Here is a 27,658-nt window from a genome sequence, read left to right on the forward strand (position 1 = left end):
GGGTGCTCCAGGGCAGGATTCAGAAGTACGTGCAGAAGTTGCTGTTTTGTAAGAAATATAAGTACCTATATTACGGAACTTGCCCAAACACTTTAACACCTGCTAATTGACACATGCAGTTGAAATTGGACATGCCTTTTGTCTGCAGTTTTTGGGTGGGATGAATTGGTGGGTTTGAAGGTCTAGGTGAACTTTAGAAGGTCTGGGTGATCTGGTAGAGGTATCAGTGAACTGGTGATTCCAAAAATGTGCACAAGTAATTTACATGCAAACTTAATAAAATATCTGCCTTTGCATTTAATTCTAGGTTATTGCATGCAACTTGTTGCAATTATTTCAGGCATAAAATATACGTGTATAGTTTTTAAAAATGGGTAGAAAAAATATGCATATTCTTGCATTACAAATATGTGCAGGTTCTACAACATACTTATGAGGTTGAAATGTGCAGTATTTTATTAACTGTGCAAGTAATTTTGCGGACAGTATTGAAAATTTGGCTACTTTTCAAAATTCAAATATATTCATGTTAAGTACAAACCCCTCCCCAATTCCGTCTCAGGAATTGCCTCTGTTCATGACATGTGGGCATATGTTTATGGTATATCAGGTAGACAATTTTGTAAAAGGAGATTTCTGCACATAAAACACTATTTAACCAGCGGAAGGCATTTTGAACGTTACCATTATTATAGCAACATAGAAGTGACGGCAGAAGAAGACCAAACGGCCCATCCAGTCTGCCCAGCAAGCTTTCACACTTTTTTTTTCTCATACTTATCTGTTACTCTTGGCCGTATTGGTAACTTTTTGGTTCTAGTTACCTTCACCCCCACCATTGATATAGAGAACAGTGCTGGAGCTGCATCTAAGTGAAGTATCTAGCTTAATTGGTTAGGGGTAGTAACTGCAAGCAAGCTACTCCCATGCTTATTTGTTTACCCAGCCTGTGCAATTCAGTCCTTGTTGGTTGTTGTCTAAATATAAATCCTCTTTTCTTTATTCCCCCCTGCCGTAGAAGCAGTGAGCTGCACTGGATATGTATTCCAAGTGAAGTATCAGGCTTAATTGATTTGGGGTAGTAACCACCATAACAAGCAAGCTACACACATGCTTATTTGTTTATCCAGACTATGTAATTCAGTCCTTGTTGGTTGTTGCCTGAATATAAATCCTCTTTTGTTCTTCCCCCCCTGTCGTTGAAGCAGAGAACTATGCTGGATTTGCATTGAAAGTGAAGTATCAGTCTTATTTGGTTTGGGGTAGTAATCGCCGCAACAAGCAAGCTACTCCCCCACTTTTTTGTGAATATAAATCCTTTTTTCCACATTTCCTCTTGCCGTTGAAGCATAGAGCAATGTTGGATTTGCATTAACAGTGAGTATCTTTATTGAATAAGGGTATTAATTTCCAGGTAGTTGCTGTCATTCCCGCAAGCCACCCCCTTGCCTCTTCTCTTCATTCACATCCTCTAGACTTTATGGATCCACAGTATTTATCCCATGCCCCTTTGAAATCCTTCACAGTTTTGGTCTTCATCACTTCCTCCAAAGGTTCCAGGCATCCACCACCCTCTCCATGAAGAAATACTTCCTGACATTGGTTCTGAGTCTTCCTCCCTGGAGAATAAAATCGTGACCCCTGGTTCTGCTGATTTTTTTCCAACGGAAAAGGTTTGTCATTGTCTTTGGATCATTAAAACCTGTCAAGTATCTGAAAGTCTGTATCATATCACCTCTGTTCCTCCTTTCCTCCAAGGTGTACATATTTAGATTCTTCAATCTCTTCTCATAAGTCATTTGATGAAGACCCTCCACCTTTTTGGTCACCCTTCTCTAGATCGCCTCCATCCTGTCTCTGTCCCTTCGGAGATACAGTCTCCAGAACTGAGCACAGTACTCCAGGTGCGGCCTCACCAAGGACCTGTACAAGGGGATAATCACTTCCCTTTTCTTACTCGATATTCCTCTCTCTATGCAGCCCAGCATTCTTCTGGCTTTAGCTATCGCCTTGTCACATTGTTTCGCCGACTTCAGATTGTTAGACACTATCACCCCAAGGTCTCTCTCCTGCTCCATGCACATCAGCCCTTTACCCCCCATCGAATACAGTTCTTTTGGATTTCCACACCCCATATGCATGACTCTGCACTTCTTGGCATTTAATCTCAGCTGCCATATCTTCAACCACTCTTCCAGTTTCCTTAAATCCCGTCTCATTCTCTCCACTCCTTCCGGCGTGTCCACTCTGTTGCAGATCTTAGTGTCATCCACAAAAAGTCAAACCTTACCTTCTATCCCATCCGCAATGTCGCTCACAAAGATATTGAACAGGACTGGTCCCAACACCAATCCTTGTGGCACTCCACTTAACACCGCTCTCTCTTCAGAGTACGTTCCATTTACCATCACACATTGTCTTCTGTCTGCCAACCAGTTTGCAATCCAGGCCACCACCTCGGCACTTACTCCTAAGCTTCTCATTTTATTCACCAGCCTCCTGTGTGGGACTGTATCAAAAGCTTTGCTGAAATCCAAGTAGATGACATCGAGTGCTCTTCCTCGATCCAATTCCCTAGTCACCCAGTCAAAAAAGTCAATCAGATTTGTCTGACAGGATCTTCCCCTGGTGAATCCATGCTGCCTCTGGTCCAGCAATTCTCCCGACTGTAGATAGTTCACTATTCTCTCTTTCAACAGTGACTCCATTACTTTTCCCACCATCGAGGTGAGGCTAACCGGTCTATAGTTACCAGCCTCTTCTCTGTTCCCACTCTTGTGAAGTGGGACCACCACCACTCTTCTCCAATCACTCGGCACCACTCCTGTTTCTAGAGATCTACTGAACAGGTCACACAGCGGACCCGCCAGCACATCTCTGAGCTCCCTCAGTATCCTGGGATGAAACTCATCAGGTCCCAAGGCTTTGTCCACTTTCAGTTTCCCTAGCTCTTCCCATACATTCTCTACTGTAAATGGAGTTACATCTACTCCACTCCACTTCCCTTCAGTTTCTTGTTAACTAGCAATGGTCCTTCTCCAGGGTCCTCTTTAGTGAACACCGAACTGAAGTATTTGTTTAATATTTCTGCCATTTCTTTGTCTCTCTCCACACATTGATATGCAAATGAATTAATGTGTGGAGAGAGAGAATCTTATGCACACGAATTTCATTGCGAATATCCTATAAACTATATTGGCTGTGGGATCACCAGGATAGGTTTGGGAAGTCCTAATTTAGCATCTGACATTTGTTCACTGGATATCTCTTCTCCATTTCCCTTTAATTCCTTTTCTGTTATATATTCCAGTCCCTATCCCTTTTTTTTAAATGAAGTAATTTTGGATCCATCAGAGCTATGATATTCTTTCAAAAAAAAAGAAATGTATTTCATGACTGAAGTCATGAAATAGTTTTTTAGCAAGTAATCTGAATGGAAATGGCATTACACGAGTTAGCCTAATGCATTGTGATAATCACTCAAAGCAGGTCATAATTTTTCAGACGAAATAACAACTATAATTAATATGAGCAGTGTTTAGTTTTTCAAGCAAGTGCCCTGCCACTGAGGTGAAAAAATGATCCTAGCACTAGCCAGCTGAGGCTCTGTTTAATTTAAGTTTGACAGCTTTACACCTTCCAGATGAAGTTCATCAGAGGCTCCTATAGGGGAAAGAGCTGTGAGCAAGCTGTTCCAAGTAAGGTGTTCAAAGGAAGACAGGGAAAGTTAATTTTCAGCAATCCGCATAGGGCTAAAATCTGTGAATATAAAATACTGGCAGGCTTAAGCCCAAAGTTCCCTTTGAAAATTTCCGCGGCATGCCGCTACACATTCATGACTTTCTGCATGTAAATTTACGTGCATAATTTCAAAAATTTAAAACATGTGCGTAAATACTTTTTCCCGCCCCCAACTTCCCCCTCCCCCCCCCCCCACCCAGAACCCGGTGGAGAGAAAAGTGCTAGTGTAATCAAGTTATGTATGCACTTCCCCTTCCCCTTCAATCCCACAGATAATTTTCAAACATTTTCGTGCATAAACTGGAGTTTATGCAGGTAAATTCTTCTAAATTTTATGCCATAAATATCTCAAAGGAGTCAATATATTATACCCAAGGTCATGCATGAAATATAGAATGGGCTTTAACAACTTGTCCACGGAGATGTCCGGAAATCTACCACATGGAAATCTATTTCCATACAAGTTATTTGTGCACATCATGTTAATTTAAATTGCTTTGCATTATTTTCATCTGTTTATCAGTCTTGAGACCAAACATCAACAGTCTACTCATTTTATGTCATTTCTGAATCTAAATTGGTTTTGACATTTTTAAAAGTTTCTTAGACAATTATGGAGCCAATTTTCAAACTGTCTGTGCTGGGTCAAAGTCCAACAGGTACTTTTCAACTGACAAAACTTGCACCAACTTTCAAAGCAAAAAAGTGCAATCGGAGAAAGTTCTTTTTTACTCAACGCACAATTAAACTCTGGAATTTGTTGCCAGAGGATGTGGTTAGTGCAGTTAGTATAGCTGTGTTTAAAAAAGGATTGGATAAGTTCTTGGAAGAGAAGTCCATTACCTGCTATTAATTAAGTTGGCTTAGAAAATAGCCACTGCTATTACTAGCAACGGTAACATGGAATAGACTTAGTTTTTGGGTACTTGCCAGGTTCTTATGGCCTGGATTGGCCACTGTTGGAAACAGGATGCTGGGCTTGATGGACCCTTGGTCTGACCCAGTATGGCATTTTCTTATGTTCTTATGTTCTTAAGTATACTTTTAAACTTGCCATGGGCACAAAATACCCACAGACATTTGCACTTGCTGTTTGCGCTATTGCTTTTTCAATGGAAAATAATGCACATGGATTTGAAAACCAAGATTGCAGGACCTATAAGCACAAGCTTAGTTCCTGTGCTCACTGACCCATCAGGATCAGCCCTGGAGTTGAGGTTTAGGATTTGGGATGCCTTGAGAAATCTGGAGCAGAACCGTGGGGCAGCAGGAGGGAAGGGGCGGCAAGAAATTTTCTATGCCCACAAATTTTGCCACCCTGGGCAGAGGCGTAGTAGACCGATGTGTAAATCCAGGCCTGTGTAGTCCCAAATATCTCTAGGAAAGGCAAGGGTTCAAGTCCATAGATTGCGGGAAGGGGAGGTAATGGTTTCTGACAGTGAACAGTGGCACGTGAGAACCCTGGTGCAGACTTACGATGCTGCATCTGCACTGTAGCTTCACTGAAGTCAAGAAACCCAGCCACCAAAGCCCCAGCTACAGCAGGTTGCCATGACAACCCCAGGGAACGCCATGGAAGGCCTTCTCGGCAGCCATTTCTACTGAAAGGACAGCCTGGGGAATTCTAAGAAACAGAGCAGCTTCAAATTGCCTGAAAATCAGATAAGCACCCTTGAAATTCAAAAAAACCAAGCAACAAAACAAGGTCAACAATTAGATTTGCCTTCATCTGTCAGTGTCAGAGACAAACGCTTTTGTATATTAACATGCAAAAAAGCAGAAACAGAGGGTTAAGTTTTACTTTCATTGTCAGAGGGTTAGTTATTTTTACTGCTTTCCCTGTAGTTAGAGGTCACATGCAAAACTCTCACCTCTCTTATTTCAAATATTTTTTTTTTCCTTTCTGTAGTCAGGAAAATATGCTTATTATGAGTTTTAGCCTGCAGTACTTACTGGAAGCCACAGTGAGCAACTGATTACAGGCAAAAAAAAAAAAAAAAAGAAATGGATGTTTGTCAAAGATTTTAATCCTGCTTAAACACAACTTAAATGCCTCGGGTTAACACAGCACCCTTTGGAGTGATTGGAGGCAGGGAAGAGTAATGAATAGCTTCTCTTCTGTGACAGAAGTAAATAAATTCCTTGTCAAGGTTTCCTAACAAAACCTACAAAGCAAACCAAGACCAATGCAGTCTAGACATTAAATATTCCACATGAGAAACCACTTGAATCAAGCACTTCCTTTCTTTGACCACTAGCCAGCTCAGCACCCTGCTGTCACACTCTCTGCTGCTATTCCATCCTCGAATCTAAACAAGGAAATACAATCTTCCTTTCTTTTAATCAAGACTTAAAGGTCAATTAGTCAATATAACGACAGCACCTTACCAAAATCAAAAATGCTTCTGTAGCAGCACATGGCAGGCCTGATTCTGTCGCTTTCCTTGCTCTCATTGTGCCATGCGCTCAAAGTTCACGGGGATCTAGGAGGCCAGATGTCAGGGCTAATTTTGGTAATTGTTTACAGGGACAGCGGAAGGGTATTAAACACCCTCCAGGCAAACCTTCAGCCTTGGGTCAACCTCCCCCTCCTCCTGAGATTTTGACAATTAAACTCAACAGTCATGATCACTCCACTACCACCCCTATTCCCAGAACTATCCTGTGAAAAAATGTAATTGTACTTCATACTTTTAAATATTAAGCTTGGTTTTATATATGTATATATACAAAACAGAATATGTTTCAGAAATCACAGTGAGTGTCATAAATTTGTAATCTGCGATTTGTGGATTTTAATATCCATGCACGCATGTGCGGGTTGCCGTCGACTTGCATGTAGGGGTGATTTTAAAAAGCAATGCACCACAACGTGAGTAGGACTTCACCAATTCTCTCCCAGTCCACTCCTTAATTGGAGCGGACTGGGAGGGAACTTCACTATACCCCTATCTAACCTTACTACCTTTTCCTCTCTCCTCCCCGTCCCCTACCCCCTACCTAACTTTTAGATTTTTAAAACAATTTTTACCTTACTGCTCCTTTGGAGCAGCAGTGGACTCCACATGCTGGTTGGCTGCCGGCACGTGCTTCCCCGGGACAGCAGCTAATGGTGCTGTCCCAGCCCACCCCATCCCTCCCCACCTAGACCACACCCCTGGCCTGCCCCTTTTCCCTCGGCCGGCATTTCTGCACATACTGGGGTTTACGTGCGTGGCCTGGCCCGTTGTACATGCACATGGTGCACACACAGCCTGGCCATGCCCGTAAACCCCGAAATTTACACAAGTAGCCCTTTTAAAATCCGGGCTTAAATGCATTCGTTTATAAATTAAAAGAAATACATTCTTCATTAGTTGAAGGTAACCTCTGAAATAAGCTAGCTGGCTAGGCAAACTAGGATATTTCCTCTTTACTATTCACCATATAAAAAAATTTCAAATTCTGTTGTCACATCACATACAGTGACACCAGTTTCCTCCATTATCAGGCACTTTCTAAAGTGGTGGATTTTGAATAGGTCTGATGGGATTGTAATACGAGAGCAGATAAATTTTTTAGAGTTGGCAAGATGACTGAAGGGATGGCAGTTGTTATGAAATAGAGTAGGAATGAATATAAGTTAACTTTTTAAACTTATTATATTTAATAATATATTAAAGTGTTTTGTATAATTTGTTGATATGTGTGAATTAAATTGGGGTTCCTCTTTAGCTTTATAATCTGGCTTTATAACATGAGGAATCTGTATGTATCTTCAGATGATTACTTACTTTATAAAATAATGCAAAAGCCTTCAAGAAAATGCATTCAAAATAATAAACCTGTCATACCAGAACAGCACTTACTCTCAGAACTCAAATGGCCACAACTCTGCCTATGAAAATGCAACTCTGTAAAATTACATCGGGCCCTAGAACACCACTATACTTCCTATTAGGAACACAGAAATATAAGGAATGCTACAGATCCCTCCATAGAAACTACATTCAATCACACTTGCAGAACACAGAAAGACCCTCACCAAATACAGAAGTGACCAAAAATTATAAATAGAAATATGCATAAACTGACCTGGAGAAAAAGAAATAAAAATGCACATTTCCAAAACTGACAAATTCTAATGACTATCCTGGAAATAAAGAGGTAGATTTTAAAAGGAGCATGCACGCGTGCACATGGACATGCCGATTTTATAACATGTGCGTGCATGTTATAAAATCCGTTGGCCGTGTGTACATGCAAGTGCTGGCGGCACCCGCACGGGGGGTAAATTTTAGCAAATTACATGTAGCGACGCAATCGGGCCTCCCCCAGTTCCCTCCAAGTCCGCTCCAATTAAGGAGCGGACTGGGAAGGAACTTCCCTACCTCCCTGCCTAACCTTCCTTCCCTTTCCCCTTTCACCTTTCCACCCCGACCCCTAACCACTACCTAGCTACCCGAAATTTTTGTATTTTCATACTTACTTTATTTTGTTCTGGCATTTTATTTTTCTAATCGCTTTGGGCCCAGTCTCTTTTCATTCATTTTCTTCTTGTGATTAGGGAGATATTTTTAATTTTGGACCGATACATTTTTTATTTTGCAGTAAAATCATACAGGATTGTTTTGGTTTAATATACATTGATTGAGCGGACAAAGATGAAGAAGGGGCAGTGGAGATTAGGGATGTGCAGCCCCAAAATTTTCAGTTAGGTTTGGTTATTTTATTTGGGTGAGGTTTCATTATTTGGTTTGGTTTTTTTTAGCCGGACAACTTGGCACAAGCCACACCTGAGACAGACGCTGAAATGACATCACTTTGGCACCACTTCAGGAGGTCTGGCGCCCCTATTTATAATGAATGAAGATAGGGTAGGAGCAAATAAGCATCAGTCCTTCCATCATGAAAGGAGCTGGGGAAGTCCCTTGGATGTTTTAGGGGCTAGAACTGGGGGGTTGGTGGGACCCATGGAAGTCCTGGCTGAGCCTAAGTCTAGCAAAAATTGCCTCATTTTTCCCATTTTTTGCATTTGTTTAAAATGAATGCACATCCCTAGTTTGCCCAGTTTGGCAAATATTACGAGAAGCCTGATATTTCAGGCCAACACACAAAGAAAATCCCTTGAAACTTGTATTAGTATTTAATGATGATCTTCATCTTTTTTTTTTTTTAATTTTAGCGGGAGATTTTTTTTTCTGCTTTTGCAATGGTTGCAACATTATTGTGTCCTCGGTGGGGGTGGAGAGAGGGAGGGGGGGCATTAACCCCCCCTCCCTCTCTCCATCCCCCAATATCGCGCAGGTTCAAAGTCTCCGCCAAAATTCCAAGAAGGCATCGCTCTTGGCTCACAGCTCCAGTCCCTACATTTGGACCCAAAAAAAAACTGTGAAGAGATCTCATAAAATACATTCACCCTTACATTTTGGTCTCGAAGATTTGCAATGGAATGATTACGTTGATTGCTGGTAAAAAAAAAAAAAAAACTTTCCAGTCAGTTACTGCTCTAAAGATCTACGTACCACCTGAAGTTTTTGATCCTTGGCTATGCAGTGCTGAAGCACGCACATTAAACAGCTGGCAGCTTCAGAATGCTTCTCATACGCTGCAAGCTGGCTGCTGACCACAGTTTCCTGCATCCCTAGCTGAGGTACTCAGTGAAAAACTGTTGGGGGCCATTAATCAGATTTTTGAAAATTATCTGCTGTAAAAGTCAACTGCAGTAAAAATGAGCCCTGTTAGTCATGTTTTTTTAATATTTATTGTTTCGCTTGTTCGCGCTAGAGGGGGTGTTCAAGGAAATTTCAAATGGAACTTTGTTATATTATAAATGAAACTTTTGATACTTAAACTAAGATCCATTTGTAATCATTTGCCAAGAGCTTGAATCACATATTTTTCATTTCCTCACCATATAACAGGGACCCAATATTTTACAAACTGGAAGAGTATTTAAAAGCAAAGTAAAAGAATGTAAATAAAATAGCATTAAAGGCCTGATTTACTAAGGCTTTTCTCCTGAATCTATGGCGGAAAAAACCAACCACAATAAATCAGACCCTATGAGGCCAATAGTCAAAGACATTTGGCTGGATAACTCGCAAATTATTTGGCTAAATGCTGAGTTTTCAATATTGCTGGTATATATCTGGCTAACGTTTAGCTGAATAAGTAATGGACATTTTCAGTATTTTTTTATTTAGATTTATATTCTGCTTTTTGCATGTTTTTTTTTTTTTTTAATTTATACTTTATTAAGATTTTAAACAATATAGTCATAAAATCAAAGCATAGATTAGTTGAAACATAATATATCTTCCATAATCATTTGTCAAAATAATAATGATAGTTATATCACACAATCTTTAGTCCACATAATGGGAGGATTAAACTAAAGAAAATCAAAAATCAAAGGTAATCAACTTAATAGTTACAAGAGACACACTTTTTTTTTTTTGGCAAACCATATCTCAATCTTTTTCTTTCTCTTTATCTTCTAAAAAGGTCTCCAGGTGGGTGGATTCATGGAATATAAATTTATTCTTTTTGTGGACAACTACACATTTACACGGGAATTTTAGGAAAAAAGAAGCTCCCAAAGCTATAACCCTGGGCTTCAAAACTAAGAATTGCTTTCTCTTTAATTGAGTATTTCTAGATACGTCCGGAAATATCTGAACCCTTTGTCCACAAAATGAAAAATCTTTGTTCTTGAAATATTTCTGCATTATTAAGCTTTTATCATTTTCTCTTATCAAAGTGACCAATAAAGTGGCCCTTTGCGGTATATCATCTATCGATGACTCCAAGAAAGAAGTCAAATTTGGCGATTGTTGCTGGACCATATCCATTCCTTCCCCCTCCCCCTGGGTTTTCAGTCTTGAATTACTAAGATAGTAAAATTTTGATATACTTTTTTCATCTATAGAAGAAATTGATAAAACCTCTAATGGATATTTCTTTAGTAACTCTATAGCGGATAAAAGTCTAGTTATAGGGAAATTCAGAAATCTCAAATTCCTGACTCTTAACTCATTTTCCATATTTTCCAAATGTCTATGGGACACCAAACTATCCTTAATATGGGAATTGTTAACAGCCTGTAAAGTTAATACTTGCGCAGATGTTGTTTTCCCTAATTCTTCCAAATTTTTTAGTCGATCTTCATGTTTTCCTATAACATTTTTAATTTCCATAGAGGTTTTATCATTAATAATCATAGCATTCGAGACAAACTTTTGTAACTCCATAATAGCCTTCCAGACATCACTCAAGGTTATGTTTTGTGGGTCTATGGGTTCTGTCACTGTAAACTGTGCAGAACTCACTATATTCCCACTCACTATAATTTCATTCGGAGCTGGAATTATAGCTCCTACATTAACATCTAGAGGTGTCTGAGAAGGCATGTCTGCCAAAGATTGAATTTGTTGCCTTTGGCTAGGGCTTTCAGATGAGCCTGAAGAAAAGGAAATATCTGGGATATTGTCCCGAACAGTTTGACTCACTCGTCTCATCACATGCGCATCTATGGGACCCCTTGTTACTTGTGCTGCCGGTGATGACGTCCAAGGTTTAATTTTCCTTTTCCTGCCCATAGAAATAAAGAAGAAAACAAGAAGATAAAATTCTCACCCAGGGGCGCGGCAGCGCGCCGGCGGCTGCGCGCCACTCCTGGCTCGAATTTATTCAGCGTCCCGGCTCCCCTGGATGATGTCACGGAGGGGGCGTGGCCTCGGGTGCAGTCGCGTTGGTCTCGGCTCCAGGTGTTTCAGGCTCTCTGACTCAAACCCTCCTGGCCTTTCCTCTCCGCAATCGGAGAGGGGTCTCTGCTCGAATTCCTCCAGTCAGGTGTTGCTCCTGACTCGAATTTATTCAGCGTCCCGGCTCCCCTGGATGACGTCACGGAGGGGGCGTGGCCTCGGGTGCAGTCGCGTTGGTCTCGGCTCCAGGTGTTTCAGGCTCTCTGACTCAAACTCTCCTGGCCTTTCCTCTCCGCAATCGGAGAGGGGTCTCTGCTCGAATTCCTCCCTCTTTTTGCATGTTTTAGTGGTACTGTAGGTATTTCCCTATCCCCAGAGGGTTTACAATCTAAAGGGGTTAGGCCCTTTTCACGTGTGATAGCATGCAAATTAGATTGGGGCAGAGTCTTGACAGGGAGGGGGCGAAGTCAGCAGTGGTGCAAAGGCTGAGGGCTTTTGCAGACCTACCCCCCCCCCCCCCTGTTTTCACAGGATTCATCATTCTGAAAAGAATGATGAATCCAGACCTAAGTTTGTACCTGAGGCAATGGAGGGTAAAGTGACTTGCCCAAGGTCACAAGGAGCAACAGCAGGACTTGAACCCTGGTCTCCTGGTTCTTAGCCCATTGCTCTAACCACTAGGCTACTCCTCCACTCTGAATCAGCTCTGGAATGATCCAGGGAGGGGATGAAAATGGATGGGCAACATCTGGCTCTGATATTAGGAGTTAGCCGAATAAAACTCTATCTGTGCTCTGGTCCAGGTCCAACATTATCCAAGAATGTGTTCCCCAATAACTTTAGCCTTAATTGGCTATAGTCCAAAGAATGTAGCTGGTTAAGTGGCAATGGCCATAAAAAAATGAAAAAAAAAAAGAATGTCGAATGCGGAAACCGTAATTTAAACTGGGATGCTTCCATTTTTGAATGTTGTAGTTTTTGCATTCTATTTTGTTTTCATTGTTAAATCTTGTATTGTTTTATATGTATTTTGGCATCTATTTGTGTTTTCTGGAGGAAACCACTGATCTAGATTGGGATATTTCCAGTTTGGTTTATTATTCTTTCTGCACTGTCTTTTGGAGCCTTTACATTTAATTCACTTTTCTAAAGGAAGATGATGTGGATGGGGATGTTTGCAGTTCAGGACAATGAACTTTTGGTATTTTCTGTAAGAGCATTTGAAAGGTTTATGGTTTCATTCTCTGTTCTAGTTTTCTGAATATATGATTCTACTGATGGGGAATTTTAAAAGGGGCGAGCATCCACGCCATTACCAGTTTAGCCAATTCATTCACCAGTTCACCCAGTTAGCAGATAAGTCCCCCAACCTCCCTTGATTTGATAGCTTACACTCCCCCCCGTTAACTCTGACTCTTTAAAACCCTCAGAAATGGCTTGATCCTCTTATTTCATAACTTACACTTCATCCATAGCAGAAGTAAAGTTACACGGCAGGGGACCTTAATGCGTGCCAGGGCACATATGTACTCACGTGCACCTCTATTGGCCAGGCCCCAAAATGTCCATGCCCTGCCCAGACCATGACCCACACCCTGCCCCCTTTTTGGTAACTTTTCAAATGTCCATGTGTGGATTTTATGTGCATATCTGGGCGCTATTTAAAAGAAGGTTGGCGTGCGTATGCACGACTTATTCGTGCATCCACCGATTGATGCGCGTGCTGGGCTTTCAGAATTCACCTCATTGTTAGATGAGAGCAGCTTCATGGATCAGCGTACCGGCTGGCTGGACACGGGTGGGATGAGATGTTTTTTGCCAGGTGGCCTGTTTCTGTTTGCAAATGTATTTTGTATATTTTTGGTGTGTTTGACGTTGTCTTAATTTGTGTTTCTGTAATTGCTATAGAGGAAGTTTTTATATCATATCATGCTTGGAGTGTCTTTTGATCAAGTGTGTAATAAATAAATATAAATATAAAAATCTACATGTATTGCACAGCAGAATATACTGGATTGGCATAATCAGTAATTTGTCAGGGGCACACCCCTTGCAAGGGCGTTCCTCCAAATTTTTCAATGATGCCTTTTGCAGGTTTAGGTTAAATGTTTCATTGAAAATAGCTCAGCCTCTTAATGCCTGCCTACTGCTGGCCTTCAGGTATGAGGGGACCTCCACCATCTGGGCAGAATAAGTCCCCCAGGATTAACCTCCTTTAGATATCAATAAGTCTGGTTTATAGCCCCTTGTGGCCAATGCTAGTGATGACCTCACAGGGGAACATGCCTTCTGCATCCAAAGACACTTGATGATGGCCTTCTAGAGCAGATGAATCTTTGACATAGGGGCAGGAAGGCTGTTATCATGTCGATTTCTCTGAGAGACAAAAAGGCAAACTGTGTCTTCCAAGTGTTCAAAGTCTAAATTAGAATCCATGTCCTAAACTTTCCCCATACTCTTTGGCCCCCATGTAGCTGGCTCACAAACTGCAGGTCACTTCCCATGGCAGCTGATTTTTCTACACTGGCAATCACAGATGCACAGTGTCACATGCCCGGTAGTTAATTTCTAACGGCAGCTCTTCCTTACTTTCTTTCAGTGACTAGTACCCCAAATTCAGGGATGGTAACTTTGAAACAGCCGTGCGGGCACACATGCATGCACGTATGCCGGCTCGTGCCAAAGGAAGCGGCCATGTCATAACATATGCGCATATATGCATGCATGGTATAAAATAGGCTGTACACGCATACATGTACACACAATTTTATATGGATGTGCGCAAATGGGATTTTAGTAGACGCTCGCTGACACAATTATCAGTTTCCCTAGTTCGCTTCCAATTCACCCAGGTAAAGCATATAACTTTTTAACTCCCCCTAGTTAATTAGCATCCCTTTTACCTTGTTATCGTCTTCCTCTAAAGCCCCACTGACTAGCCTAGATTTTTTTGTTTTAGGTTACACGTTATTCGTAGCAGATGCACTATGTGGCAGGGGACACCGGTGTGCGCTTGTGCGCGTAAGTATTTACGTGCTGGTTTCATTCATAAATCTTGGAACTCTCACGCCATGCCCAGACCACGCCCTCGCGCCATCACTTTTTTTGGTTAAAAAAAAAAAAAGTTTTTGTGCAGGTACCGGGAGATAATGCGCGTACGCGGGCACCTTTTAAAATCCGCACAGCGGGCACCGGCCTGACTTCTGTGCTTATCTCCCATGCTTTGGTGCACCCCCACTTTTAAACTTCGCCCCATGGGGTATTTGGCGTGCACAACGACCAGGTCAGGTGGCTAAGCTGAAAACAAACCTGCTTCATCTCAGGGGAATGCTGTGTTGTTGTGACATAGCATGGAAAGTGTAGCAAGAAACCAAAAAGGAAATCAGACTGTTCCTGTTTGAGCTGGAAATCCAAAAGGAGCAGGAAGAGTTGCAGGCTTTAATGACTCTCTTGTCAAAAGTGTTTTTCTTTTCCTCTACCTATTACAAAACTCTTCTGAGTACCGACCTGTGTGTGTGCACTCACCTCACATCCAAAAGGACGTTTTCACTGATGAAGGCGAGAAAAGATCGGTACAAAAAGATCACTGCCTTTCTGAAATTTTCATGCCAGTGATGGATAAAGAAACAATGGTTCAGAACAAAACCAAGGCCATTTTGCATCTCTATTCAGCACACGTTCTGGGTACCTTCACCAGAAATCTGAATTTTAAGTTAATTTTAAAGCCTAAGGAAAATATTAGACCCCTCACTACCACAGGCTGTTTGAGTATACTCAGGTAAAGCAAACAAAAATTTAAAAAAACACAATGCCATGCTTACCCCAAACAGGTATTAAACAAGGAAAGAGAAGTGATACCCTACCAATTTAGTATCAAGGGGCTCTCACCAGCTCTGCTGCATTCAGGGAAACAATATTTTTTTAAAACTTTGCATTTATTCAATTTATGGTAAACTTTAAGATCATTAAATGAGAAACAATATAGCCAAGAAAAAAAAAGATGTAATATAATTTCCTTTCTGTCTCACCATTAAGGGGAAATACATGTCTTATTAAAGAAAGAAAGCAAAAAAAAAAAAAAAAAGGCAGAATTCAACAATACAAAGTAATGAGAGTACCTAGATATGGCAACTATTACATAATGAGAATATTCAACAATACAAAGTAATAAGAGTACCTAGATATGGCAACTATTATATAATGAGAACATTCTGATAAGATACAATTTAAACAGTTAAGTTGTCCCCCACACCAACTTAGGGGTCCTTCAATTATCAAGAGACTCTCTCAACTGATTTGGATCACAAAAAAACACTATATCTAATCTATTATGACAAATCAAGGGCTTAAAGGGTGTTTCAGAAAAAAATTCTGCACAAGAAAATAATCTGTGTTTTCATAAAATAATTTAACAAGAGAATCCTAGGAACTCCCTCCAGCATTTCATTGAATGATGACAAGATATAATCTTTGGTGCTTAAATAATGTGTTCTGATTAATATTCTTGTGTAGAACAAATAGAAAGTGCATAAATAGTGGCATTGATATGAAAAAAATATCAACCAAGAAATAAAATATCTTTTGGCATATTGTGCTTAGCCCTGGAAGCTGAATCCAATCAATCATGAAGAGGCAGTTTGGTAAAAGACTGCTAAAAAGTGCAGTGTCTGTACTAAAATGTCTGTGAGGTGAGACTTAAGGACCTAAATGTGTGTAGCTTATGTTCTTATGTGACACAGATAGTCAGATATCTCAATCATATAAACAATGCATCAAGTAATTATTATTTTGCGGAAAGTTCTAGAATGAGGGTTTCTGACACGAGACTAAAGAAAGTTCGACTCAGGAATAATGTAAGGACCAAATAAATATTTCTTAAGAGAAAATGTGATAGACTTTTTTTTTTTTTTTTAACCAAAACTTGTAGTTGATGTTTTATCATTTTGATTTTCTGTTTCTGTTTATGGTGATTTCTATGCATATGTTTTATCCTTATTTTGTGTACTTTATGAGTGCATGATCTATAATCTACTCTAAAATGAAATAAGAAGTAGAGGAATATAAGAACTTTTAAATAAATAAATAAATAAATAAATAGATAGATAGATAGATAGATAGATAGACTCCCCATAGAGTTGATGGAAGAAAAACAGCATCAACAGAAGAAGGCATAAGACAAGAAGATCCTCAATACTTGGAAAGAGAGATGTAATGATGTGGGTATCGCCTATAATTGGGAACAATCTAGAGATTTATTTATTTATTTATTTAGCTATTTTCTATACCGGCTTTCACGACCAGGGGTCACATCAAACCGGTTTACATTTAACAGTTTGTGCATTAAAACATAGAACTGGAACAACTAACTGGTGCAGAAAATACAGTTACAATGAACAAGGAATTATACAACTGGGAGAGTGGGAAGAAGAAGAAGAAGAGAGTATAACAATTAATAAAAATGCATTTACAATGGATCTTTACAAAATATGTAACTTAAAGACCCAGACTGAGAGCAGTCCTGGTCTGGAGTAGGTGGTGGATGATTAAGACTTTATAGTGGAGTTATGAGATGATGCGAACTCTGAAAAAGTAATTAAGGGATAATATTAACATGGGTTAATCTAAGATCGGAAAGGCTTTTCTGAAAAGCCAGGTTTTTAGTCTTTTTCTAAAAGTTAGTAAGCATGTTTCCTGGCGCAGCTCTACTGGAATAGAGTTCCATAAGCGTGGTCCTGCTGTTGATGGTGCTCTGTCTTCAAGTGATGGGAGATGGGAGAAAGAGAAAGAGAAAGAGATGGGAGATGGGAGATGGGAGAAAGAGAAAGAGAAAGAGATGGGAGAAAGAGCAGAGAATACAGTGTTTGTTGTAAAGAGAAACCAAGAGGTAATGCTGCTTTATGAAAAAAGAAATACAGAACTGAAGTTGAATTCCTAAGAGAAACAGGAAGCTGTTGGGAGTTGTAGTCCCAGGTAGTCTTAACCTGAAGCCAATTGGGAGGGAGGTATTAACACCAGAGGAATGTGATAGTAATTGGAGAATACAGCTGAAGCTAAATAAGGGTTTACTAATGCAGAGAAGTGTGTCTCTTGGGCTAGCAGACTGTCAGGGGCAGGAGACTCCAAAGGAGGCAGGTGGCCAGCATAGTAACATTGTGGTAGTCGGAGATCTTCCATTCCAGGTGGGGAGTATCCCACTATAAGGAAAATCTGCTGAGAAGCCGATCAGTAGATATTGTGGTAAGCCAGTTGGAGTTGGAGAATATCCCAGGACCAGAAATCCTACTGCTAAGGAAGAGCAGATAAGGGTGTTTGGTTGCTGCATAGAGTTTAAACCAGCTTGGGTTTAAACACTTGCTCTACATGTCTGGAGTATCTTTGATGTAGTCTGTAAAATTTTGAAAGGAAAATGAGGAAGCTATTTGTTGAAGTGCTTGGCTCTTTTGATGTTTCAGACAATCCTGCACGTGTTTGGAGCTGGTCATTGGCAGCATCCCATAACAGAAAGTAAAGCTGAAGATCATGTATGCAGTAGGCAGGAAAAGTAGGCAAAGCAGATGGGTCTACTAGTTTTTATTTGACATCAATATTGCTCTTGCTGTGAGTTTACAATAGCTGTCATGATTTAGAACTTGATAACGACAAAGTAAACCCAGAGACAATTATAGGAGATGTGGTTTCCTGTTGATATTGTTAGTTGCAGTAATGTTGTTAGTCTAAGACAATATCTAACCCACCCACTTTTGAGCATCATAATTCTTGATAATCATACTATATAGAGTTGAGTTCTTCTAGCATCATGTATGATATTCATGTCTTCTTTCTGGGACGCAAAAGAAAATATATAAGAAATCCCAGGGTTTAAGTTTCATCAGAGTAGCTTTTTCTGGGCAGCTTTTGAACTCCTGATTCAGGATTCCTGGGAGTCAAATGGAAGTAGCCTTTTGAAGGTATGGTGCCAAAGTTTAAAAATCCAATTAAGCAGAAAAATAACTTGAAGATTAATTTATTTGTGTTTTATTCCAGATGTTTGGATAATGCACATGATAGAAATTGCAAACCATTTTCCAATATGTACATAGCATTGCTGAGTACTGAATCACGTATGAGGTAACCAAATTGAAATGTAACATTAATCCTTCATTACTAAGTGGAAATCCTGGACAGATTCAAAGATATATTTTGAGAACATCAGTTCAAAGTGCATGCTCTTCATTTGAGGACTTCTCATTTCCCATGTAGTGATTCCTTTTTGGTTTTAGCAGTCACACCCAATGATATTAAGAATTCTGGATTCACAAATCATTTTGGAATCTTAGCTGGACCTAAAGAAGGGGCCTTTGTGATTTCAGAAGCTCATGTACAATTTTTCTTTTGTATTGGTCTAATAAAAAGTATCATGACCTAAATAAAAACAAAACAGTTTTCTCCCAGATCAGTATAACTGTTAGAATTCTATATCATGAATCATTGTGGAGGCTGTTTCTGTGGACCAATTAACTGAGTAACAGGACTTTCACTCATTTTAAGTAGACATGTAGATATCTCTAGGCAACTGGTTCTACCTGGTCCTTAGGGACCACCTGGCCAGTCGGATTTTCAGGATATCGACAATGAATATGCTTGAGATAGATTTGCTTTCACTGCCTCCATTCTATGCAAGCATATTCATTCTGGATATCCTGAAAACCCAGATGGGTCAAGCAGTGGAGCGGAATGGATTGAGAACAGCTGTTCTAGGTGCAACACCAAAATAACTCTTCTTCTGACTTTTCTGGTATTTGAGTTATTTAGGGGGTGCAAACTGTAATTTGTGATCCTTGGAAATGAACTGCATTGTTCCCAACCAAGGATCTAGTGTTGATTTTGGCTTTTTCAATCTCTTCCTAATTTTTCCAAATTCCCAAACTCTCTGAAACTGAGAGTATTCAGTATTCGAGGGATCTCCTGTAGAGCCACATTACAAATACTTTGCATATAATGCATCTAATTTATACAAAAGAAGGGATAATTTGCATTTTATGCCAATATATACATACACGTTAGTTATGAGACCCTGAACAATATAACATGTAACCAAATCTAAGCAAAATATGACCTGTTATATGGATGTCAATTTTGAAGTCTGAGTGTACCTTCATACGATGCTGTTAGAGAATTCAGCTATCGTGTCTGTGAGCCTAAACTAAGGCTTCAAAATCATTAGGTACCTCAGTGGTGAAACTCTTTAAATGTCCACTTCCAAGTGGACATTTAAAGTTCTGTGGCCGGTGCAAGACCGACCACAGAACTAAAGATAAGTGACATTAATGGCTTTATTTGTGCTGCCATCAATGCAATAACTTGGAAGTGGACATTTAAAGAGTTTCACCACTGAGGTACCTAATGATTTTGAAGCCTTAGTTTAGGCTCACAGACACGATAGCTGAATTCTCTAACAGCATCGTATGAAGGTACACTCAGACTTCAAAATTGACATCCATATAACAATATATACATACATGCATACCAACATTTTGCTTCTTATATGGTACCCTCACCAGTGCACATTACAACAACAATATGGCAAAAGAGGAAAATGGTGGCTGAGACAGATGAAGGAATAAGCACAAGCTCCATGGGTGCTCTGCGTACATGATCACCCCTAATAATTGATCTGCCTCCCTTGTCACCTCTTCAGTCTCTCAACTGTTGCAAGTCTGGGAGACTGAAGTAGGTGACAAGAGAGGCAGATCAGATTTTGGTGGTGCTCAAGCACCCACCACAGCAACCACAGAGCTAGCATCTGTGGATGGAGGAGATTAAGGTTCAAGGTAGGAAAGATGGAAACGTATTTCTTAAACACCATATATGTACCGAAACTTTCTTATTTCTGCTTTGAAAAGAACAAAACTAAATAGCTCCTCGCATATTTAAAAAGTATAAAGTCAGCAAATATAATTTTTGGTATATGAAAGAGTAACAATGATGCAGGCTCATTTTCTTGCTGAATTGCAAGTAAATTGCTGATCAAACATGGGCATTTTAAGAATCTGTACATTGGGTGCTTTCTCTTGTGACCATTTTTACGGTATATATATATATATATATATATACCGTAAAAATGTGCTAATGTTCTGTCCTTTTGCTTGGATTTCCCTTTTCTGCTGACTCTGTGATAGATGTCTGATGGGTACTATAGAAAAGGAGTAATTGAACTATAAGTATATTCAAGTTGAAAATATGAATTTTCATTTTTTTCATAAATATTTTTATTATGGAACTTTTTTTTTTTTTAATGAATCTAAACAAAAATGCTTGGGTGGAAGTCTGAATCCAATTGAGAAAGGCAGAGTTGAAGTCTGTAACTTCCTCTGACAAGTTTGCATGTACTTCAGGTCATGGTTTCTGCTGTCTTCCAAGATTTTGACAGATATAAAATAAACTTGGGCTTGCATTAAAAGATGATGCATTTGTGATTCGAGGCACTTTCGTGCCTCACTGTCCACACCTGCTCGACTTACTGGTTTAAATTCCCACTCAGTTACTGTACATTCAAAACACACTAGGATTTAGGATGATTATTTCTTGCAAGGACATTTTTTTTTATTTTGTGCCTAGTGATGCGAGCACCAGAAGGAATCAGCCTGAGGTCTGCAGGCAAGCTACCTTTTATGTTTGCATATTCACTCTAAGTTGTCCAAGGTACAGTATCACCTGCGTTTAACATTCAGGTACTCACGTTGACTTGCCACAAATTTTCCTTTGATACCACTGCTTGCAGTTTGTATAATATTGCCTGTTCGTTCCAATAAGCTTCTGCACTGCACACACATTAGGACTAGGGTAAACCAAAGAAAATTAATTAAAAACAGAACATGCTTGTACTTGAAACTTTTTCCGCTTAGTACATATGTTACAGACATCTGCACAAGTGTTGCTGTGATTATGTGCATGACTCATAGCTGTACCTTAAAGCTTTGAAATGCTGACATTGTTGCTATTATTCATTATACTATACTATATTTAAAAGATTACTTCTTGACCTGGATAAATTAATGGTAGTTTATTGACTCTGGCTATAGATATAGCCCTTATGCGAATACAGGAAACACATAAAATTATGAGTGAAAAAGGACCTTACATGACTAATTTGGCTACATCAGTACTAAATTTGGAGGACACAACTGGATTAAAACTATTTGCAATCACATTTTCTTTGCCTTTCTTTTTCATTGTATGCAATGTCAGCTATAAAAAAGTTTCCTTAGACTACAGCAATCATGTAACTGCACACAGCAACACACAAGGCATTGCAGCGAGTTTAGTTATGTTTTAAGTAAAACTTTGACAAAATCAGAGACCTTTGTTGAACAGAACTGTGCGATTAATACCGTTTGCCTCACAAGCAATAGCTTTACAGTTTACTTTGTTGTCCAAGTTAAAAAGTCGCATGCATAATAATCTTGTTTAGGTTATTCTATAAGAAAACACTTACCCGTGGTGCCTGCCTCGAATTCTGCTGTGCTGCAGGACCTGCTGATAGGGAGTTCTCGCTGTGCACACTAAAGCCACAAACAGAGCAACTGCAAAACTGAATAGCAGAAAATGACTCATTCCTCTGGAAGTTCGGAAGGGTCTGTAGACTCTGAACTCCTCCTAGAGCAAAGTAGGGGCAAAAAAAACTCTGGAGCTCTGTTAAATACTAGGGACAGAGGCTGAAAAGGGGGCGGAGTGGACAGGCAAGGGCGCAATCTGAAACTGACTTTCCAGTCCACTCCTTTGGAAAGAGAGAAAGAAGTCTGCAGCGTGATATAACAGTAAATCCGCCTGGAGGAAGCCCATGTGAGAGAGGGAAAAAAAAAAGGTTTCTGAGAGTGAGTGGGTTTTTTTTTCCCTATTTCTTACTCATGTCTACCACAAAGGAAAGACTGTTGGGACTGCGCTATCTTGTGAGATCTGTGCTTGGCTTCAGTTTGTAAATGTTCTCATCCAGGGATCACGCACAAAAGTGCTCTTTATGAATTGTGCATCACTGTAGTCTACTGTGCACACTATTCTGTAAAGTTAACCTTAAAATCTGAGAAAGTAAACGTTGGTACATTTGGTTTTATTTGCTACATAAAAGTATCTCGCCATTCAAGCCTGCCATTTGCTCTCTCTCTCTAGTAATGGCTAAATGGAAGATTTTCAGCTCTTTAGAAGTAGCTTTAATCAATATTTCACACCGGAGAGGATTAAACAAAAGTCTGTTTCTCTTTTAAATTGGATTTTCTAAGACTTAAAGCATTAGGATCGCTCTTCTAATTTCCTAGAGGAAATAAGAAGGGAAGGAAAATGCACGTAATATTGCTGGGATCTCAGACAAGAAAATCTTATTGGGTCAAATTTCAAAGAATTGAGGCATCTTTAGAAATTATGCCCTGAAATAGGTGTCTTTGAAAATCAACTAGAGCTTAATGCCAAAATGTATCCATTTATTTTCACTAGATGCCTAATTTTAGGAACCTAAAAATTATATGGAACCAGGGGTGGGGGTCAGGTCAAGGGAAGTAAGTTAAGAGCCTAGGACTGATTTTCAATAAGATGTGAACACAAAAATGTTTGGCATATTTCTTTCATTTGTTTCGTCCTTTTATTTTCATTTTTTCAGTTTTTTTCATTCAGTTCATTAGTTTATGACCATAAATGCCGTTTTGTGTGCATAAAATTGAACGTTATGTGTTAGCTTATATTTACACGCATAAAATCTGAGAAGTCAATATTCACACATAGCCGGCTAAATATCGAGTCATTCATCAAATCGCGTTAGGGCCTCATCGCACAAAAAAAGGGGTTCTAAATAATACGTGATGAGTATAATGAGTATGCAAAAGATGGCTTTTTATGCATGTTGCGAAAATTTAATGCACACTAACATGGGGTTAACATCGGAAATAACAGCACCTTTTTTTGTGCAGTAGAGTATTAAAAAGGTTTTATTGTGGGATAGCCATTATTGTGGGTCTCAGCTATAATGGCTGCTATTATCGTTAGCGATACAATGAGGGCTTTTCTCACACAAACTTACACAGCCCTGCTGGGCCAAAAAAAATAAACCTTTTCTTACCTGCCCTGTCTTCCTAACTCTTCTATGTATTAGAGGGAAGTGTACTAGTAGTGGGATTCTGGCTGCTTCACTGGCCCGGTTACATGATGGAAGCAGGATTTGCATGCACGTGTGTGCATATTTCAAATAGGGCGCGCATGTAAGCGCTGTCAGCCTGTTTGATACCATGCATGCATATACATGCGTATGTAATATAATAGCTACAGCCATTATAATGTAAGCACTTATATGCATGCATGGTATCAAATAGGCTGAAAGCGTTTACATGCGCGCCCTATTTGAAATATACGCACACACGTGCATGCAAATCCCGCTTCCATCATATAAGTGGGGGGATGTTAAGGATGGGTTAGGGGGTCACGTGGATTTGTTCTGGGCTGCAAGGGAGGGATTGAGAGAAAAGGGGAAAGTAAAAATGGCAAATGTATGATTGTTTTTCTTGATTTGCCTTTGGAGTACATAAGAGTCACTGCATTCCGAAGTACTTGGTAACTTTGGTTAATGAAAGGTTTTATACTAAAAGGGACATGAGCTAACACAATTGCCAGTTTCACCAGTTTATTCCCAGTTCGCCCAGTCTAGGGATAGAACTTCCAAATCCCCCTAGTTTGTCTTCCTTTCCCCCTGTAAGCCCAAACCCCGTAATAGCCCATTGACTAGCCTAGACTTTTTCTTCTATGCCTTACATGCCATCCATAGCAGTAGTAAACAGGCAGGGGACCCCAGTGCGCACCTGTGCGCCTAAGTCTATACGTGCACATCTATTGGCCTCCTCCACTTGCCTATGCCCCACCCCTTTTTCGATACTTTTCACATGTGCATATAGCGGGAGATACACATCTACTCGGGTGGCTTTGAAAACCCGTTCTGCGCATACCAGCCCTACCTGTGCGCATTTCTCCCAGTTTGGATGCGCAACGTGTTAATGCATCACACACCGTGATATTGCATTCCGCAACGCAAAATCTACATGGAGAGGAAGTTACTGCCATAAGCAAATTGCTGGGAAGGCTAGATGGACCATTTAATCTTTATGTTCATTTATCTTTCATTTTATTTTCAAAGTTAAATGAAAGTGCATTCCTATTTTTATCCCCATAAAAAGTATACCCACAAAAAACAGTGTCCTTTCCCTTTGAAATTTGGTGCAAAGTCCAAAGTGTACTGTTTGAAAATTGCCTCCATTAGTTATGCTTTCTGCATTTTCCAAAAAGATTAAAAAAAAAAAAAATTGGCCAAACCAGAAGCACCATGAGTAAAATTCAGAGGAATAATTTCTCCCAAGAGATGTGAGTGATTCAAACAGAAGACTTATTTAGCAATGAGCCCCCTTTTTTTTTTTATTTGGAGAGTTTTTTCCTGGGTAGTCATTTGAAGAATGATTCAATTGTTTAGGTTACAAATATTTCTACATTGTTTTTTTACCTATCTAGGGAAGTGTTGATCGTTTCCAGATGTTTTGTGAGATAAAAAGAATAAAATAAGCCTCGTTTGCACCAGAAACAGAAAAAAAAAAGAGAGAGCAAGAAACAGCTGTCGACAGCTACTTTGCGGCCACAAAATACAGAGTTGTTTCATTTCCAAAGATGGATAAAGAAGTTGTGATTCCAGAACAATCCAGGACAGCAAGACATTTGAAAGTAAAATGATAACCCTTCAGTACTAACATAGAAGGATCAGATTTCTAGGAACATGCATTTGTTTTTAAATGAAACGAAAAACATGATGAAACATTCATGTTTCATTTAATTTTTTTTTTTAATCAAAATGGCCCCCTCCTCTCCCAAGTTTGTTCTTTTTGTGGAGTTTTTTGTTGTTGTTGAGAAAGTCAACAAAAAAAGAAAACAACAGATGTAATTTCTCTTGATTTAAGAGGGTTCTCTATGAAGCCAGACTAGTTTGGTTGTGATGATGAAACAGAAAGATAATTACAGCACAATGAGATTGCATTGATGGGAGTTGTAGAAATAGCTATTGAAATGCTAACGTTTGCTAAAGGTTAATCGGTATGTTAAAGGTCAGACTTGAGTTCAACTTCTGCCTTATGGACTTTATTTACAAGAAATCATATTACTTACACTGCCTTATTAGTATATATGAGATACAATTAAAATATTAACTTGTTGGAAAATGTATGGCATCAAACAAATTAACCCATTGGTGTAAGTTTGGGGGAAGTGACATATTTAACTGACTATATTCTCAGGAGGTCTGAGCTGGGATTTATGCTGCATATTTGGTAAGTTGCTCTGCTCCTACTAAGAGATTTCTTATAATAAAAGGCAACATATTTTTCCCTTATTGGCTGTTAGTATTCACTGTTTATTAGTGCCCCCTACACTTCAGGTATGAATAATGTCTCTGATTATGGGAGGGCAGCCCAAAAATCTTTTTAAGGTGAATTTGTAAAGCCCCGTGCATGCTGAAATTAGGGGATGTGCTAAGAAGTTGGACCCGCACTCGCCGACCATATTTTAAAAAGTGCCCATGTATATGCATAAATACCATGGCGCGGACATCTCTAAAGTTCCCAAAAAGGGGTGGGACATGGGCGTGGTCTAGGCGGGATGTGAGCATTTTTGGGCCTGGCCAAGAAATGTGTGTGTAAAAGCTTCCCCGCCCTGGTGCGTGCCTAGGTCCCGTGCCGCGTAACTTCACTTCTGCTACGGATAACGATAAGTTATGAAATAAAAGGATCGAGCCATTTCTGAGGGATTTAAAGGATCGGGGGGGAGGGGGAGTGTAGGTTATCAAAGCAGGGGGGGGGTTGGAAGACCTAGCTGTTAATTGGGTGAACTGGAGGATGAACTGGTAAATTGGGAATGGCATGAGCGTGTGCCCCTTTTAAAATCCCCCAGCTTACGCGGTAGAAGCGGAATTTGCGTGCCTGTGCGCTTAAAATTTGGCGCACTTGTGCGTGCAGCCAGGCTATTTTATAATATGCGTGATAAAATAGCCTCTTCCCTGGGCGCGGGACAACGCACATGTGCAAATGCCTGCCTACGTGCTGGTTTGAAAGTTACAGTCGTATTTTTAAACTTTTCTTCATGTCTGTGTTTTCATTTCATTTTTATTTAGTGTGTTGACCAGATTCAACACAAAGAATTTCTCTTAATTTGCTTCCTAAATATTATTTTTTTTTCCTTTGTTACTTTCTATGAAAAACTTTAATGGGAAATTATTTTTATTTATTTTATTTAACGTGTTTTGTATGCCGTCATTCGGTTTCGCCATCAGAACGGTTTACAGCATCGTGAAACAAGGTTAGATAAACATCATCCTAGCAAATTGTCGTGCAGTAGGGTTGTGGTTTGGGGATTTGAGTGTTGGTTGATTACATATAAAAATTATTATATATAAAAATTCTGACATACAGCAAAAGTTATTACATACAAACTATTTTTACAGATAAGAGTGGGGTTAATAGGTGAGGAAGAAAGGAATGTGTCTAGGTTGGCTGAGTTATCCAGTTGGGTCAGTAACAGCAGGGGTTTAAAAGTTCAAGGTTAATATTTGTTAATACTATAAGCTTCATTGTCCAGTACCTGTGAACATTTTTAGTATCTGATGATATTGGTATAGCTCAAGCAAATCTTCAGCTGGTACAGAGGAAGCAGGCTAATGGCAAATGCCCATTACAGGAAGGGAAGTAGCTAGAATTTCACAATTATATTTCTTAAAAGTCAAACACAATTTAAATTGCTGAGACTCAAAGTGAAAGCATTATATAAAAAAAAAAAAAAATCTGGTGATTGACTGATTTTAATACCAGCCCAGTACCTTGAATTTATCCAGATATGATTTCTAACTGGAGAACTGAGAATGAAAATAAATAATAGTTATAAATCTTTAAGGACTCTGGAATAATATCAGAATGACTTCAGTTTCCACTTTGCTGACAGCAGCCACAATGGAATAATATTGCTACTGACGCCAATAAAAATTGTGCTGCTTTTTCCTAAGGTAAACAGAAGCGCCCCGCATTACTATAGACGGGCTTGGTAGCAGGGCTGGAGCTCCCATTGGGCAAACTAGGCGGTCGTCTAGAGGGCCAAGATTTTGTGGATGCCAATATCCTGCCAGTGTGAGGTCTAGAGGGCGCTGGACCTCATCCAGTGTCAGCAAAGAAGGGACCACTGTGCTGGAG

At 39.7% G+C, this 27,658-nt stretch overlaps 1 protein-coding gene and 1 long non-coding RNA gene across 2 annotated transcripts in view; one reads left to right on the forward strand and one right to left on the reverse strand.

Moving 5' to 3' along the window:
* TGFBI (transforming growth factor beta induced) overlaps window positions 1-22,172 on the reverse strand; it is a 53,446-nt gene extending 31,274 nt beyond the window's left edge. Inside the window, 2 exon segments of the mRNA XM_029583915.1 lie at window positions 21,145-21,243; window positions 21,901-22,172. Coding sequence (XP_029439775.1) covers window positions 21,145-21,243; window positions 21,901-22,019 — 218 coding nt within the window. The 5' untranslated portion in view covers window positions 22,020-22,172.
* LOC115079954 overlaps window positions 1-27,658 on the forward strand; it is a 157,539-nt gene that overhangs the window by 121,313 nt on the left and 8,568 nt on the right. The window lies entirely within an intron of this gene.

The sequence above is a fragment of the Rhinatrema bivittatum genome, chromosome 18 (assembly GCF_901001135.1).
Source record: "Rhinatrema bivittatum chromosome 18, aRhiBiv1.1, whole genome shotgun sequence".
Classification (NCBI taxonomy): Eukaryota; Metazoa; Chordata; class Amphibia; order Gymnophiona; family Rhinatrematidae; genus Rhinatrema; species Rhinatrema bivittatum.